This window comes from Bos indicus, chromosome X, assembly GCF_029378745.1.
Source record: "Bos indicus isolate NIAB-ARS_2022 breed Sahiwal x Tharparkar chromosome X, NIAB-ARS_B.indTharparkar_mat_pri_1.0, whole genome shotgun sequence".
NCBI classification, from domain to species: Eukaryota; Metazoa; Chordata; class Mammalia; order Artiodactyla; family Bovidae; genus Bos; species Bos indicus.
The window spans coordinates 129,125,179-129,140,689 of record NC_091789.1 but is presented as its reverse complement, the minus strand read 5'-3'; the positions used below and the strand labels follow the sequence as shown (position 1 = coordinate 129,140,689).

Below are 15,511 nucleotides of genomic sequence, written 5' to 3'. Positions count from 1 at the left end.
AACCGGTACTCTTGCCACTAAATGCTTTCATCTTCATGCCTGCAAAATGGAGATTACAGTGCTCTATTACTTGATGTTACATTGAGAATATTGAAAACAGTATAAAACATTTTGTGTGAGTTCTATGGGAATTAAAGCAAACACTTTGTTATTTCTAGGAATAATTAAAATTTAAATGAATATTAACTGGCTTTAAGATGTCTTACATTTTTAAAGGTTCTTTGGCCCTTGTTGATTATTTGTGTTTGTTAAAAAGTTTTTTTAAAAAGCCATGTGTGTCTCTGTGGGCCTGGCCATTGATACAGTCATTGAGTTAGGCAGCTGCTTGGACTCAGCTTGGTCTGAGTCACATCCAGAAGTGCTAATCGACTGAATAGCTTTTTAGGTAAGACTTTTATAAAATATGTTTGCTTTTTTCTGGATCAGGAGCCAAGATACTGGATTTGTTTTGTCTTACATTATGTTTTGGCAAGGATATCTGATTTTGATTCTCATTTGTGGCATTCATTCAGAGTAATATTTACTGAGCACCATAATCTGTGCAAACTGTGTGATCTTGGTGAAGTCATTTAATCTCACTGGGCTTCAAATGATTCAACCCTCTACCTTCATTCGTTAACTGCAGAGTGGACTAGAATAGGGTTTCTTATATTCTTAAGAACTCCCTGGGGGATTGGGATATGGGAAGATGGGAGGAAGCTGGATGGAGGCAGACTACCCTGGTGAAGTTGGATCAGGCCCTGCTCCAACTAACTTTACCCTCCACTGCTGCAGAGCAGCTACACTTCTATTCATCTTACCTTTCCACAGAGGCTCCTTAACCAATTGTCTTTCCTCTATAACTGTGGCCTTCTAGCCCTGGTTTTATTTATGGCCCAATCCTTTTTATATTCTAGATTCAGAAGATAGTTTCTGAATTTCCATAGTCATAAATGGAGGATATTGGTGGGATATTGTCCTCAAACAAAACAGGAGAAAGGGGAAAAAATGGAAGGGAAGTAAAAGAAAACATGGGAGAGATGAAAAGAAGAAAAAACATGAAAGAGACATGGAGCAAGAAGGGAAAGAAGTGAAAAACATATAATGAGGGAAATGGTATATTTACCTCCTGAAGTTGCTTTACTTACTAATTTTTATAATCATAATCATCCCTCAAGTATCTATACATGTGGGTTTAATCTTAGTCTAGGAAATTACTTTCATGAATATATTTTTTTGTGTGACTGTCTCAATTTTTCTATTATTTCCTTATCAGTTGATTTGGGATGAGTATAAAAATTCTTGTGTTAAGAATTTCTAATTTCTGATATGATTCAAAAATAGAGTTCCTCTTTATTTCTTTAATCTGTCTTAATGTTTGAGACAACTGAGGCGCTCTAGACTGTTTTCCTGGTAGAACTTAAGTAACATTTGTATTAATTGAGGTAGTCATGCAGGTCTACCTGAAATTTGTGATTTTAATTTTTGTTTTTTTAAGGAGCTGATGCTACACACATGGATGGTGATCAAATTGTTGTGGAAGTACAAGAAACTGTTTTTGTTTCAGATGTTGTGGATTCAGACATAACTGTGCATAACTTTGTTCCCGATGACCCAGACTCAGTTGTAATCCAAGATGTTATCGAGGACGTTGTTATAGAAGATGTTCAATGTCCAGATATCATGGAAGAAGCAGATGTATCTGAAACAGTCATCATTCCTGAGCAAGTGCTGGACTCAGATGTAACAGAAGAAGTGTCTTTAGCACATTGCACAGTCCCAGATGACGTCTTAGCTTCTGATATTACTTCAGCCTCAATGTCTATGCCAGAACACGTCTTGACGAGTGAGTCCATACACGTGTCTGACATTGGACACGTTGAACACGTTGTTCATGATAGCGTAGTAGAGGCAGAAATCGTCACTGATCCTCTGACAGCCGATGTAGTGTCAGAAGAAGTATTGGTAGCAGATTGTGCCTCAGAAGCAGTCATAGATGCCAACGGGATCCCTGTGGACCAGCAGGAGGATGACAAAGGCAACTGTGAGGACTACCTTATGATTTCCTGTAAGTCTTGTGGTACAGTGATTGTCAAAGGTGTTTTCAAAGGTTGTCTTTCCTAACTTAGGTTGGGAGGATATTTTCTTGACTTCTATAAAGTTAAATTAAATCTCATTGACCTTTCTTCATTGTTGTTTCAGTCTGGACCCTGTAAGATAACTCAAAATTAAGAAAACTGAAATGATACAGGATAGAGTCATTTCTTTTTAAGGACACAATAGAAGGATGAAATTTCTTTCGTCTAGAAAGACAAAGGTGGAAAGGAATAGAACTGAACTTTGTGAAATCATGAAGGATGTGATTAGGCTGTTACAAGCCTTTATTAGAATTAGGAACCCTCTTGAAACTTACAAGAAAAATGTGTAGTCAAACTACTTATATTCTTGTATATGGATGTACTAACATAATACTTATTTACTTGCTGCTGCTGCTAAGTCGCTTCAGTCGTGTCTGACTCTGTGCGACCCCATAGACGGCAGCCCACCAGGCTCCCCATCCCTGGGATTCTCCAGGCAGGAACACTGGAGTGGGTTGCCATTTCCTTCTCCAGTGCATGAAAGTGAAAAGTGAAAGTGAAGTCGCTCAGTCGTGTCCAGCTCTTAGCGACCCCATGGAGTGCAGCCCACCAGGCTCCTCCGTCCATGGGATTTTCCAGGCAAGAGTACTGGAGTGGGGTGCCATTGCCTTCTCCGACTTATGTACTTATACAGTATGTAAAGTGCTGTTTATTATAACAGCATGGAAAAGAGCTCTGGCATAGTATTTAAACAAATGATTCCAAAACATGATTTCAAATGTGACAGACTCATACTAGATTATCGAAGAAAAGTAACTGTTTTGGAACACACCTCTAACATCTGGGAGGACAGCTGTGTCGTCTTACAATCTGTTTCTTCGTGCCTCTGTCAGAGATAAAATCCACAGTTGAATAGACCACAGTTCTGACCCAGTCTGGAAATTCCCATGCCTTTAGGAACTAAATTCAAACAAGACTCACAGACTGTTTGCTCATACAAATTTACAAGACTGTTTGCTTTGCTTGAATACCTGTTACAGTTAATTTAATAGAACATGTTGGAGTCCACCAGCATTTTAGGAAATAACCTTTTAAAAGTTCTTAAGATTTTGGAAATCAGAGAATTGTTTGTGAAAAGAAGAAAAATGCCTTCACTCCAACACGTTTATTGTGCCTCTACTGTGTTTCAGAAATTTGTGTAGATAGTGCAAATATAGACTATAGCCTGCCAGGCTCCTCTGTGCATGGGATTTCCCAGGCCAAATTACTGGAGTGGGTTGCCGTTTTTTCTCCAGGGGATCTTCCCAACCCAGGGATCAAACCCGCATCTCTTGTGTCTCCTGCATTGGCAGGTGGATTCTTTACCACTGCACCACCTGGGAAACCCAAGAATATGGATATATGCTAAATAAAAAAACACAAAAAACCATTGTTCTTGGAGAGCTTGCAGTCTACAATGGGAGAGAAAGATAGGTCACACTATGATGTAGAGGTATGACTAAATTAATCTGGAGACAGAATGGAGTTGCTGACCTTTGAACTCAACGATGAGTTCCTAGTTTAACAAGATGAAGAAGGTCATGGATGAGGAGGAGCCATTCCAGGAAAATGGTATAGTATGTCAAAAAGAGTCTTGGCCTCTTCTGAGAATCATGGGAACTTTAGGATGTACTTGTATCTTTGTGCACTTTCTGTTTAATTACTTAGAATGCATTCCTAGAACTAGTATTGATGGATCAAAGGGTACACATATTTACAAGTCTGGTTATATTTGCCTTGATAGTTTGCCTAATCCTAGTATTAACTCCACCCACCAAGTTTATGAGAATGTCCATTTCCCTACATTCTGACCAGCGTAGGACATTGTTTCCCCTTTTAATTTTTGCCACTCTGACAAGGAAAAATATTAATACCCTGTTTGAAACTTGAATTTATTTTAGGAAGATAATCCTAGTAGTAATATGGAGTAAGAATAGGTGAGGAGAGTTAGTGATAGAGAGTAGTCGAAATGGTTCCTAGATGAGACAAAGAAGATCTGAGTACCTATATAATAGTGGGAGTATAGAAGGGGAGTTCAATTTAAGAGAGTTTAGGAAGTAAAATGAATGTGATTTGGTGATAGATTTAGGGGTAGGGATTTAAGGAAGAAAGAATTCAAGGAGGACCCTAAGGTATTCTACCTTGGGAGATGACTGCCTGGTTATGCTGTTACCTGGGAGGAGAAATAAATTCAGTGGAAAGAAAGTGATTTAGGACCTGTTTAAAGTTTGGGTTGTTTGCTGGGAACAATCTGGTGGATGTTTCTGTGGAAGTTAAAAATATGAATTTGGTGCTTTTGAGAGAGTTTGTGACTAGAGAGGAAGAAATTCGGGACAAGAGGTTGTATAGCTGGTATCCTGTCCTATCTGGAAATGGATGGTGGGCCCCAGAAAGTGCTTATCAAATAAGAATGTCAAGTATTGATCCTTTGGGAATTTAAGAAGTAGGCAGAGAAGAGCCCATGAAAATCAGAAAGGTTTAGGAAAAAGAGGAAGAGAAAAATCTTTAACACTGTCAAAGATAAGAATTTCTAAGAGTGTCAGTCACTGAGGAGGGAGTGGCCTTTTTCTTTAGGCAGTTAAGAAGTCATTGGTGTCTTTTTCAGTGAGCCTTTGTTTTTGTGGAAAGGCAACTTTATTTTTTAATTAAAATTTTTTTTCTTTTTTTCTTTTTTTAAATTAATTAATTTATTTTAATTGGAGGATAATTACAATGTTGTGATGGTTTTCTCCATACATCAACATGAATCAGCCACAGATATACATGTGTCCCCATATCCTGGACCCCCCACCTCCCTCCCCATCCCATCCCTCATGTATATTACCGTATGTAAAAATTTTTATTTTAACTATTGGGTATAATACAGGCTCAAGGATGTATAGTACAACATGAGGAATATAGCCAATGTTTTGTAATAACTGTAAGTGGAAAGGAACTTTAAAAATTATAATAAAAAGTTATTGGTATCTTAATTAGAATAATTTCAATAAAGCATGGGCCAGTGGAGAGGATGTAGAGGAGATAAGCTATAATGGGTTGAGAAGTTGGTGGAAGTGGTGGGGTAGGTGAAGCAGTTTGTATAAATTGCCATTTTGGTCACTGAAGGGATAGAAAAAGCATGAGTACAGGTTTTGATGGTTGGCTGGATGGTGGAAGTGTGTTGAGCATTTATAGGTTTATAGGTGCAGAACACAAACTGTTGAACAGTCATCCCTTTTCCCTTCAAAGTAATAATCATATTAAACTGTTGGCTTTGGAATCAAACCAGTTGAATGCCTTGTAATTAATTAGCTTTTCTCTTGTTTCTGCCTCCCAGTAAAGACACTTCTTTTATGCTGCATTTTAAGTTAAAACCTATATTGATTTCAGAAGTTTAGGATTGAGAGGGCTTTGTGCCAAACATACACAGGAATGGCCTGATTTTATCCGTGATAGAGAATGCCGAGATGCCATTATTAGCACTCAGCTTTAATGCTCTTCATAACATGAGAGAGATGGTATCTCTGAATTCCTGTGATGTTTATTCATTACTTGATAGGTCAAAGAAGAATATGAACAGATGTTCAAATATTCTTCTCATTAAAAATTTCAGGAAATCATTGAATCGAAAGAAAGAAAGATAGCGCTAAGTCGTGTGCGACTATTGCAATCCCATCAACTGTAGGCTGTCAGTTTCCTATGTCCATGGGATTCTCCAGGCAAGAATACTGGAGTGGATTGCCATTTCCTTCTCCAAAGGAATTGAATCGAAGAGACTGCTAAATAGCTTTTAGAGTCTTTAGTGTCCATCTTGGCAGATTTCTTCCCTCTGAAGGTCTCATTTAAAAAGATGATGACATAGCAAGTAGTAGTGTTGTGGGTAGTGTACATTGGCACACTCTTTCACAGTATAAGCTGCCTTTGAAGTCAGAATGATCTCTATCTTTGCTGTCTAGATGTTGTGATTGCTTCTAAAGTGTTTCTTGAGGACAAGAACTATCTGTTGCATCTTAGCTACTTACATATCTTCCCCATCAAACCCTTTGGCATATTAGATGTGAAATATTTGTTGAATATATGAATGCTATAGCTGAAAATCTGTGGACATTATGCCTCATCTAAGGTATTAATGACACATTTCTTCCCTTCCAGTAGCTGTGGCTCTTGGTTCTGGTCAGGCTGGGTTTGGTAGCTTTGCTTTATGGCACTTAGGAGTTTTTTGTCTCTCTGAAAGTGGAGTGTTTGAGTCATCCACTTGTTACTCAAATTGTTCCTTAAGTTCTCCATTAATTTGAGACAGCTTCCAGACATCCCTAATTTCTTTGCAGTGATCTTCACCCTCCTATAGTTTCACTTTGCAGCTGCATGGTCAAGATGCTACTTGGTGAAACATCAGTTTGTACAATAGGGAAAGTTAGAGAAGATCTGGTGATGATGAGTTAGGCACTACCTTGCAACAGCTGCAGGAAACAAAATATTCTCTGGGTGCCTCTGATTGATCAACGAGATGTCACTCTAGGTCTTGTTGACATCTTTCATGTCTTTTAATTAGAACAGTTAGATCGGAGATGAATAGGAGTTAGATACTCCTTTCTAATCCTATATTCAGTTTAAGTTTTGAAATAAACTTTTTTTTTTATGGTAACAGCTTTGTACACATACTGTACCATTCACCCATTTAAAGTGTGCGATTCAACAGTTTTTAGTATATTCATAAGCTTGTGCAGCTATCCTCACAATTAGTTTTAGAAATTTTTTTCATTTCCCCAAGGAGAAACCCCATGTTCTTTGAAGTATCACTCATATCATCCCTCTTCATCCTCTCCAACTCTAAGCAACCATTCTGCTTTCTTTATTTGCTCATTCTGGACATTTCATATAAATGGTATCCTATAATATGTGGTCTTTTGTGTCTGGCTTCTTTTACCTAGCATAATGTTCTCAACATTTATCTCTGGTTTTTATCTAAATGTGGTTTGATTGTTATCAGGTCAATATGAACAATTTTTAAAACTTATTCTAAGAGATTTATCCTCTTGTCCTAAGAGAGATTATTTAGTTGGAGATTTGTAACAGGTTGGTAACAACAAAAATAGGTAATAGTAAATCTTCACTAAATAATATCTTTGTGCCTAAGCTTATACTTTGTTAGTGTCAGCAACCTTATAATGTTGGTGTTATCACTGTTTTACAGATTGGGTAACTGAGACTCAGTGGAAGTAAATTGTCCAAAGTTACATATACAGCTAGCATTAGGGTGAACATTTGAAATCAAGTGTGTTTTATTCCACAGTTTCTAGTCCCTACTCTAATATTGCGTTTCTTCGTGTGTGTGTATATACAGTTAATACTACAAAGCAGTAGAGTTTGGGATAAGTAGTGTTTATTGGTGGATAGTGGAGGCAAATAAGAGTTGCAATGATTTACTAAAACTTACCATATTACTGCCAATATCTACGTTAGGAAATAATTTAGAGGGGGCCCAAATGCTTTCTTAATTATTAACCCATTATAGCAGAATCTACCCAGACAGCGCTGATGCCCTATTCCATTGTTTTTCTACTACAAAAATGTTATTTCAAATGTTATATTCAAAATATGTTTACATGAGATAAGTGAATTGTATGTGAACTATTATTGTTTTACTCTTGCCCATGTTTACTTTTTTTGTATATATTTATTTACAAACATTATTGATAAACCATGATAAGCCAAGAACCATGCTAGCTGTTAGAAATAAACAGTGAATGTCTCTGACTTTTTAAAGTTCACAGTCATGGAGAGAAGACAAACAGAAACAGGTAACTACCATTGAGTGTGTATATAACTGGATGTACCAAGTATTTTGGAAGCACTAAGTGAAAAGATGTTAGGAAATTTGGGGTACACTTGATTGAGCTAAATGCCATAGAAGTGTTACAAGCCCAAGTTCTGTGGAAGCTTGCTTGAAGACATATCTTAATTTATTTCATCTCTACTCCTATGCATTTCCTTCCTTCCTTAAGTTGTTTTGAAGCAAATTCTACCTATCATTTCATTCGTAAGTATTTGAGTATATAGTTTGCAAAGACAAGGATTTTTAAAAAATGAAACAGTAACACCATTATCACATCTTTAAAAAATAGTGTATGGTGAACTTAATTTGAAAGGGGAATGAAATGTTCAGTGGGCAGCCAAGAGGGGAGGAATGGAGCATGCTTAAATGGAAGGAGCTGGAAAAGATAAGTTCAGAGACTTTTGCTTGGGGTACAAATAATGCGTTTGCTGAGGCAAATGAAGGAAGTGGTGAGAAATGAGTGGTAAGATAGGGAAGGGCACAAATCGTACAGGCTCTTAAATATCTTGTACTAAGAGGGGAGTTGTTAGAAGGTTGTAAGTAGATTAATAATAACATACCTAGATTTACAGTTTAGAAAAGTAACCTTAATGGTAATGTTGAGAGCAGACAAGGTCAGCGTAAAATCAGAAACAAAAAAAAAATACACTATAGGAGGAGGTTGTAGAAGTCCATGTGAGGAACAGCTGATGATGGTTTGAAATAAGGTTCTCTCAGTAACTGAGTTTGGCAGAAGCAGCTTTGTGACGTATGTAGAAAGTAGGATTTGGATTAAATTTAGGGTTGAGGAAGAGGGAGGGTTTGAAGCTCCCTCTCAGGGAGCTTTCTGTGCAACTGGGCAAATGGCAAAGCCATTGCTGGAGGTGGAGCATGTAGACAAGCTGAGGGTCTGTCTACAGGGTTGCTGCCTGCCACTGTTCACTGTCTAGCCACAGTGTCAACTGCACCCCTGAGGATGTGGAGTGTGGTGGCCTTGGCCTTCTGGTTTAGGTGTTTTGACCAGTTGGTCTTGTGTTAGCTCCTAATTAAGAACAACTTCATAGTGAAGACATCCAACTAAAAGTTGTTTGGGGAATGGTTAAATAAATCCAAACCCCTTTATGTTTGATGCATAAACTCTGAGGATCAATACAGTCAAAGGACTTGTTTATTGATTCTAGGAGTTACTAGCACAGGAAACATGATAAAATATTTATTTCTTTGTTCTACGGGCTGATTCTTGAATGTGTATGTATCTTACCATTTTTTAAAATATATGTGCTCTATCAGTTTTCTTCCTTAAACCATTTGATAAACCACAGCAAAATTTCAGAATTTAAAAAATACATATCCACATGGGAATATTTCTGAAATGTGAGAAAAGTCTTATTTATTGAACTATTATAGAGAAGATGCTTGTTTTGATAAAATTCAGAAAGGTTTGTGTTAATCCATAGAAAATTATTATCTTTACTGTAGGCATTCTGAAATTTACTAAGAAATCACAACACTAAAATTACAGTGAATTAAGAGCTTTCAGTTTAATGTCCAGTCTGGATATCAGATAGATTTGTATTAGGAATGAAAAGTGTTAGTCACTCAGTCATATCTGACTCTTTGCGACCCCATGGACTGTAGTCTGCCAAGCTCCTCTGTCCGTGGGATTTCCCAGGCAAGAATACTGGAGTGGGTTACCATTCCTTTCTCCAGGAGATCTCCCTGATCCAGGGATCGAATCTGGGTCTTCTCCATTGCAGGTGGATTCTTTACCGTCTGAGCCGCCAGGGGATAAAGTGCTCAAATAAGATAAAGATGTTGTAGTTCCTTCTCCCCACCACGAAAAAGATTGGGTTAAAAGTTCTACATCTTCAAAGTGTTAGATACAATTGGAGCTTCAGATTGGGCTTGTGATTCATATTTACTGTTTATCTGCTTGAGCCCTAGACAAAAATTGTCTGATAGCTTGCTCTTGGGACAGATCTCTGCTTACTTGATGGGATAATGGGAGTTGGTTAGTGGAGAGACAGGAGAGAGGGAGAGAGAACATACCTGTCCTTTCATAGGGATGATAGAGAAGCAGCATGGTGTATGGAAATAGCACATGTAGCTTAGAGTCAGCCAGCCTTCAACTTGGATGCCATGCCTGCTGCCTATAAGCTGTATGAATTTGAGCAAATTACTAATTTCACCTTTTTGAAGTTTTATTTGTGAAAAGGCAGTAATACTACCTGACCAGCAGTGTGGTTGTGAGAATTAGAGGTCATGCACACCAGGCTTCCAGCACAAAGCATGCCTGTCAATAACTACTAGCCATAATAATCATCCACACAGAGTCTCTCTGTTGGTGACATCCATTGGGCTAGCAAGACTAACCCTGGACTGGCTTCATTTAAAACCTTCCTGTTGTCCCATCAGGGCATTTTTGGGTAAAGGCAGGCATAGGGTAGAATTCGAAGAAGGCAATGGCACCCCACTCCAGTACTTTTGCCTGGAAAATCCCATGGACGGAGGAGCCTGGTAGGCTGCAGTCGCTACCTAGAGTTGGACATAACTGAGCGACTTCACTTTCACTTTTCACTTTCATGCATTGGAGAAGGAAATGGCAACCCACTCCAGTGTCCTTGCCTGGAGAATCCCAGGGATGGGGCAGCCTGGTGGGCTGCCGTCTGTGGGGTCGCACAGAGTCAGACATGACTGAAGCGACTTAGCAGCAGCAGCAGCAGGGTGGAATTGGAGCAATCATTCCTCTTCCCTCTGAATTTGTGAAGAAAGCAGTTCTTGGTTAACAAGGTTTAATTAACTGTGTGTTTTAGGCCAATTCAGTGTAATTTGGCCTATATTTTTCACTAATTATATCTCTGATGCCAAGTTGGAGATCACTGTAACTTAGGTTAGGCATTGGAATGGCTCTGATCCTTTAAGTCTCTGTCTACAGAGACTAAGTAAGCCTTTGAACCTCTCTAGGAAAGTTTCAAGAATTAAAGGAGATCAGATTATAACCAATTCTTTGAAATATTTTATAGGCTATATAATAGAATTAAGTTGAAATTTTAACCTCAAAAAGAGGATTCTTGAGGAAGATAAGAGAGGGAAGTCTAAAAGTGAACTTCTAAGTTAACTGATAAACTTGGTTAGGTATGGAAGTCTAGGTTGAAATGAATTTTCCCTGAGAATTTGTGATGGCATGTTTCATTGTCATCTAACGTCTGGTTTAAGAGCCTAATGCCATTTTGATTCTCGTTTCTTTGTAGATATTTCTTTTTCATCTGAAAGTTTTACAGATCATCTTTTCATCCCCATTGGTCTGAAATATGATCATAGATTGTATTTAGTTAGGTGTGGACCTTTTTTCATGTGTTGTGTTATCATGCATGGTGAGCCTTTTGAAGATTCATGTTCTTCAGCTCTCTGAAATATTTTATTTAATATTTTGCAAGATGAATTTAAGTACATAGTTTCTAAATTGCACCAACCACATTTCAAGTGCTTAGTAGTCAAATGTGGCTAGTGCAGATATATAGAACATTTTCGTCGTCACAAAATTCTATTGGTTAGCACTGACCTGCAGGCTCAATGAAACTGCAAACAATGTGATCTCTTAAAACTCAGAGAAGAGATACAGAGGTTCAAAAATGTATTACAAGACATTAGAGGTAAATAGTAAACTGACAGAAGTTGAAAAGTAAGAATATGATCAAGATAAAAGCCACCCATAGAAGTAACTACAAGAATAAATATGTCTCAGTATATAACCAGGGAGGGGCAGAGGGATACCTGGCTTAAGAAAATCACAAAAATGAAATGGTTAAAAATAAAAAGATATAAATGATTATGGGGAAGATGGATAGATATGGGAGACAGATAAAGGAGACAAGTGCACATAAGTGAAATTCCAGAAGAAGGGACTAACTGAACTAGAAAAATACTTAATAATGGAAAAAATTTTTCCGAGATAAAGATTAGAATCTTCAAGGAACTTTCTTGAAATAAAGATTAAATCTTTCTTTCAAGTTGACCAAATGATAAAACTACTAAGTCATAATCACAGTGATGTTTAGGGAACTTTGAGGATAAAGTATTATAGGGACATCCACACAGAAATACTCAGTGCTAGAAGACAGTGGAACAGTATCTACAAAGTTCTGAGAAAATGTAACCTAAGGATAAAGTGTGCCTATATTTTGCTGTAGTTTTACTTTTGCAAATGAGATTGTTGATAAGTCAAATTTTTCTTTAGCTTTTAAGATACTAAATGGGATGTAATGATGATTATTACATAAGACTTGACAATATTGTAAAGTAATTAGCCTCCAATTAAAATAAATTAATTTTAAAAAAGAAAAAACTAGGAAGAAAATTTACTAATGATGCGATCTCTGGTTAGTGAGACTATTGGTAATTTTTTTTAATACCAAATTTTATATAGTGAACATACATTTCTTTAAAAATCTGAGGATGAGGACAGAAGTCTAAGTTCTAAAGACAGGCACCTCCCCACTTTCTCTCCCACCCCTTATTAACTGATGGGGCTAATCACATATCATTTCAGAGCTTTCCTTTCTTTTTCTGGAAAAGGTAAGAATCAAATGGAATAAAACTATATAGAAATGCTAAGGAAATTGCAAAATGCTATGCAAATGATAGTTATTATTAGAAGAGGTCTTAATTTCCAGAAATTATGCTCTTCTGTTTTGGAGAGGCCTTATTCTGAAACTTTAGTTCTTCATTACAACATTAGAAGGAGGCACTTATGCAGAAATCATATGTGTGATGACTCAATGTTATGAAAGTCTTCTTTGTCTGTTTTTAGAAATTCATTTCTAATGGAATCTTTAAAATCACAGTGAAATTTTTAGTACTTAATAGGACCACCAAAGTGTTTTCTTTTTAAAGTAAATCACTTCTGTAATATTTCATATTCAGAATAATTTCGTAGTTTAAGTTAGTAGACACATTTTCAAGATGAAAATCTGAAGGTGAATTCTACTTTTGTAAAAGACTGAATAATGAAAATAGATTCTGCTTTTATCAGTGGAAGAGATCCATTTGTTCAGTTTTTATTTGGGCTTCAGGTTCTGCAATTTTAGTCCTAGATACAACTCAAGGATAGCCCTCTTCCCCATGCATCCTACCTCTGTCCTGATTTTTGAGGCCTTCTTGCATTATTGCAGTAGACTCAAAAGTGGTATCTCTGCTTTGTGTCTTGATTCCTTTGAAGCTACCTTTCTCAAGGCCAGCTCTGTGAGACTCATGCACCATCTACAGCAGAAGTTCTTGAACTGCTGATCAGAATCCCTGGGGCAGGGCACCTCTAAATCTGTCAGGCCCCACCCTTGGCAGTTTCTGATTCTGTAGAACTGCTTGGCCGTGCACGTGTTTTTAAGTTTCCTGAGAGATTGTCATACCTGACCAGACTGTGAAACCACCTGTCTATCAGAGTCAAGTCTGAACCCCTCTGCCTGGTTGTACAAAGCCTTCTGTGACCCTGCTCTATCTTAACAGTTAGCCACATTTCCAGTACCTGTTACAATCAGTTTTGCATGTCTACTTGTTGAGGTAAAAATCGTCCAGTTTTATGTGAATCAAGTTAAGAGATTATATTTGTAAAAAGGGTGTTTGAAAATGGTAACATTTTATTTAAATATCTGCTGTTATTATATATTTCCTGCCCTTTTTAGTGGATGATGCTGGCAAAATAGAACACGATGGTTCCTCTGGAATGACCATGGATGCAGAGTCAGAGATCGATCCTTGTAAAGTAGATGGCACTTGCCCTGAAGTTATCAAGGTGTACATTTTTAAAGCTGATCCTGGAGAGGATGACTTAGGTAAGAGAAGACCTTCAGCATAGTATCCATCCTGATCAAACACTTCACCCTAATTACTGTTTGGTGGTTTAGACAGTGAATATTTGTAATCTTTTCTGAAAATAACCTTTTAAGCGAGGATTCCAATATAGCAGTAGAAAAGTATGCAAATGTAATAAGTAAAACAAGTGAAAATGAAGTTTTCACATAGATTCTTGAGCTGTCATCTTCCCTGATAGGTGGGACTGTAGACATTGTGGAGAGTGAGCCTGAGAATGATCATGGAGTTGAACTACTTGATCAGAATAACAGTATTCGTGTGCCAAGAGAAAAGATGGTTTATATGACTGTCAACGACTCTCAGCAAGAAGATGAAGATTTAAGTAAGTAGGTGGCCTTTTTGTGGGAGAGAATTTTTGTTCTTGTAGCTCTTTTTTTTTAAAAATATGACCAGTAACTGGAGGAAACAAGTAGCAGTATTATAGAGACTATGATTCTGCTGTATTCCAAGAGAAACATCAATGACTTACTATGTGTGCTTAGAATATGGCTTTAAAAACAAATTATGGAACTGTATTCAAAATCGTATAATAAACCATAATGGAAAAGAATATGGAAAGATAAAGAAAGCAAATTATGTTAAAAGCCAAGAAATACATGATTCATTCAACAAATATTGAGTGCTTACTATGTGAAAGCTGTGTTCTAGGTATATAACATGTGAACCTTCTTTCTACTTGTCTGTTAACCGAATTCACGTGAAAATATCTTTCCTGTGATCTCTGTAAACGTGGTCACAGAAGTTTCTAAAATTTTCTACTTAGATGTTGCTGAAATTGCAGATGAAGTTTATATGGAAGTGATTGTAGGAGAGGAGGATGCTGCTGCCGCTGCAGCAGCCGCTGCCGCCCATGAGCAGCAGATGGATGACAACGAAATCAAAACCTTCATGCCGATAGCATGGGCAGCAGCTTACGGTAAGTCCTGTTGCAGCTCTTGGGATTGAGTTGGTTCTTGAACGTGAATTCATGATTAAAAACAGTTTCTGTGGTCTTAGGTTTCACAAATCTGAAATACCAGCATCCTGTAAGGGTTATTTGATTTGAATAAGAATAGAGGAAGATTATAAAGTCTACTTTTTGTCTTTATTTTTAAGGAATTTCCTTCATGTGTATATCATGTAGAAGGAAGTAGTGCAAGAAGTACACAAGCTTTCAAGCTGAAACTTTGCATCTTGATTATATGTGGCCCATGACTTTACAGTTTGGGGAGACAACAAGAGAGTCCATGGGGCAAAATGCTGACATATGTTTTTTAGATATGGAAGCTAGGCATTTCTTACAGTCTTGCTATAATAGATGTGGTCATAAAACCCATTACCTAGAATGGGGAATTTCCGTCATTCATGAGTATCATGGCTTATTTTCGTTGTTATAGTTAATAGAGTCCCTAATTCTTTATAATTTATAATACTTTATAATTTTGTTTTTTAATGCACATTGTTAGGTAATAATTCTGATGGAATTGAAAACCGGAATGGCACTGCAAGTGCCCTCTTGCACATAGATGAGTCTGCTGGGCTTGGCAGACTGGCTAAACAAAAACCAAAGAAAAGGAGAAGACCTGATTCCAGGCAGTACCAAACAGGTGAGGGCATACGAGTTCCACAGCGCAGCGTGCTTTGCGAGCTCTCAGATGAAACTCTAGTATGTATCCTTAAAGGTGTTGTGATGGCATTTTAGCTGCTAGACCACATAGAGTTTTTGTGTATTGAATTTAAAAATATAATTTTAAGAATTCAGTGATATTCATGA

General features: G+C 37.3%; 1 protein-coding gene across 7 annotated transcripts in view; it reads left to right on the top strand.

Annotated features, from left to right (window-relative positions):
• The window catches only part of ZFX (zinc finger protein X-linked), a 48,822-nt gene that overhangs the window by 26,874 nt on the left and 6,437 nt on the right, over positions 1–15,511 (top strand). For 6 of the 7 annotated variants that reach the window (XM_070783911.1, XM_019955837.2, XM_070783910.1 and 3 more), the window contains exons 3-7: positions 1,478–2,047; positions 13,569–13,718; positions 13,937–14,080; positions 14,522–14,674; positions 15,204–15,344. In XM_070783911.1, the coding sequence (XP_070640012.1) occupies positions 1,478–2,047; positions 13,569–13,718; positions 13,937–14,080; positions 14,522–14,674; positions 15,204–15,344 (1,158 nt within the window). The remainder of the gene's footprint in view (positions 1–1,477; positions 2,048–13,568; positions 13,719–13,936; positions 14,081–14,521; positions 14,675–15,203; positions 15,345–15,511) is intronic. The other variant, XM_070783915.1, reaches the window with a different exon arrangement.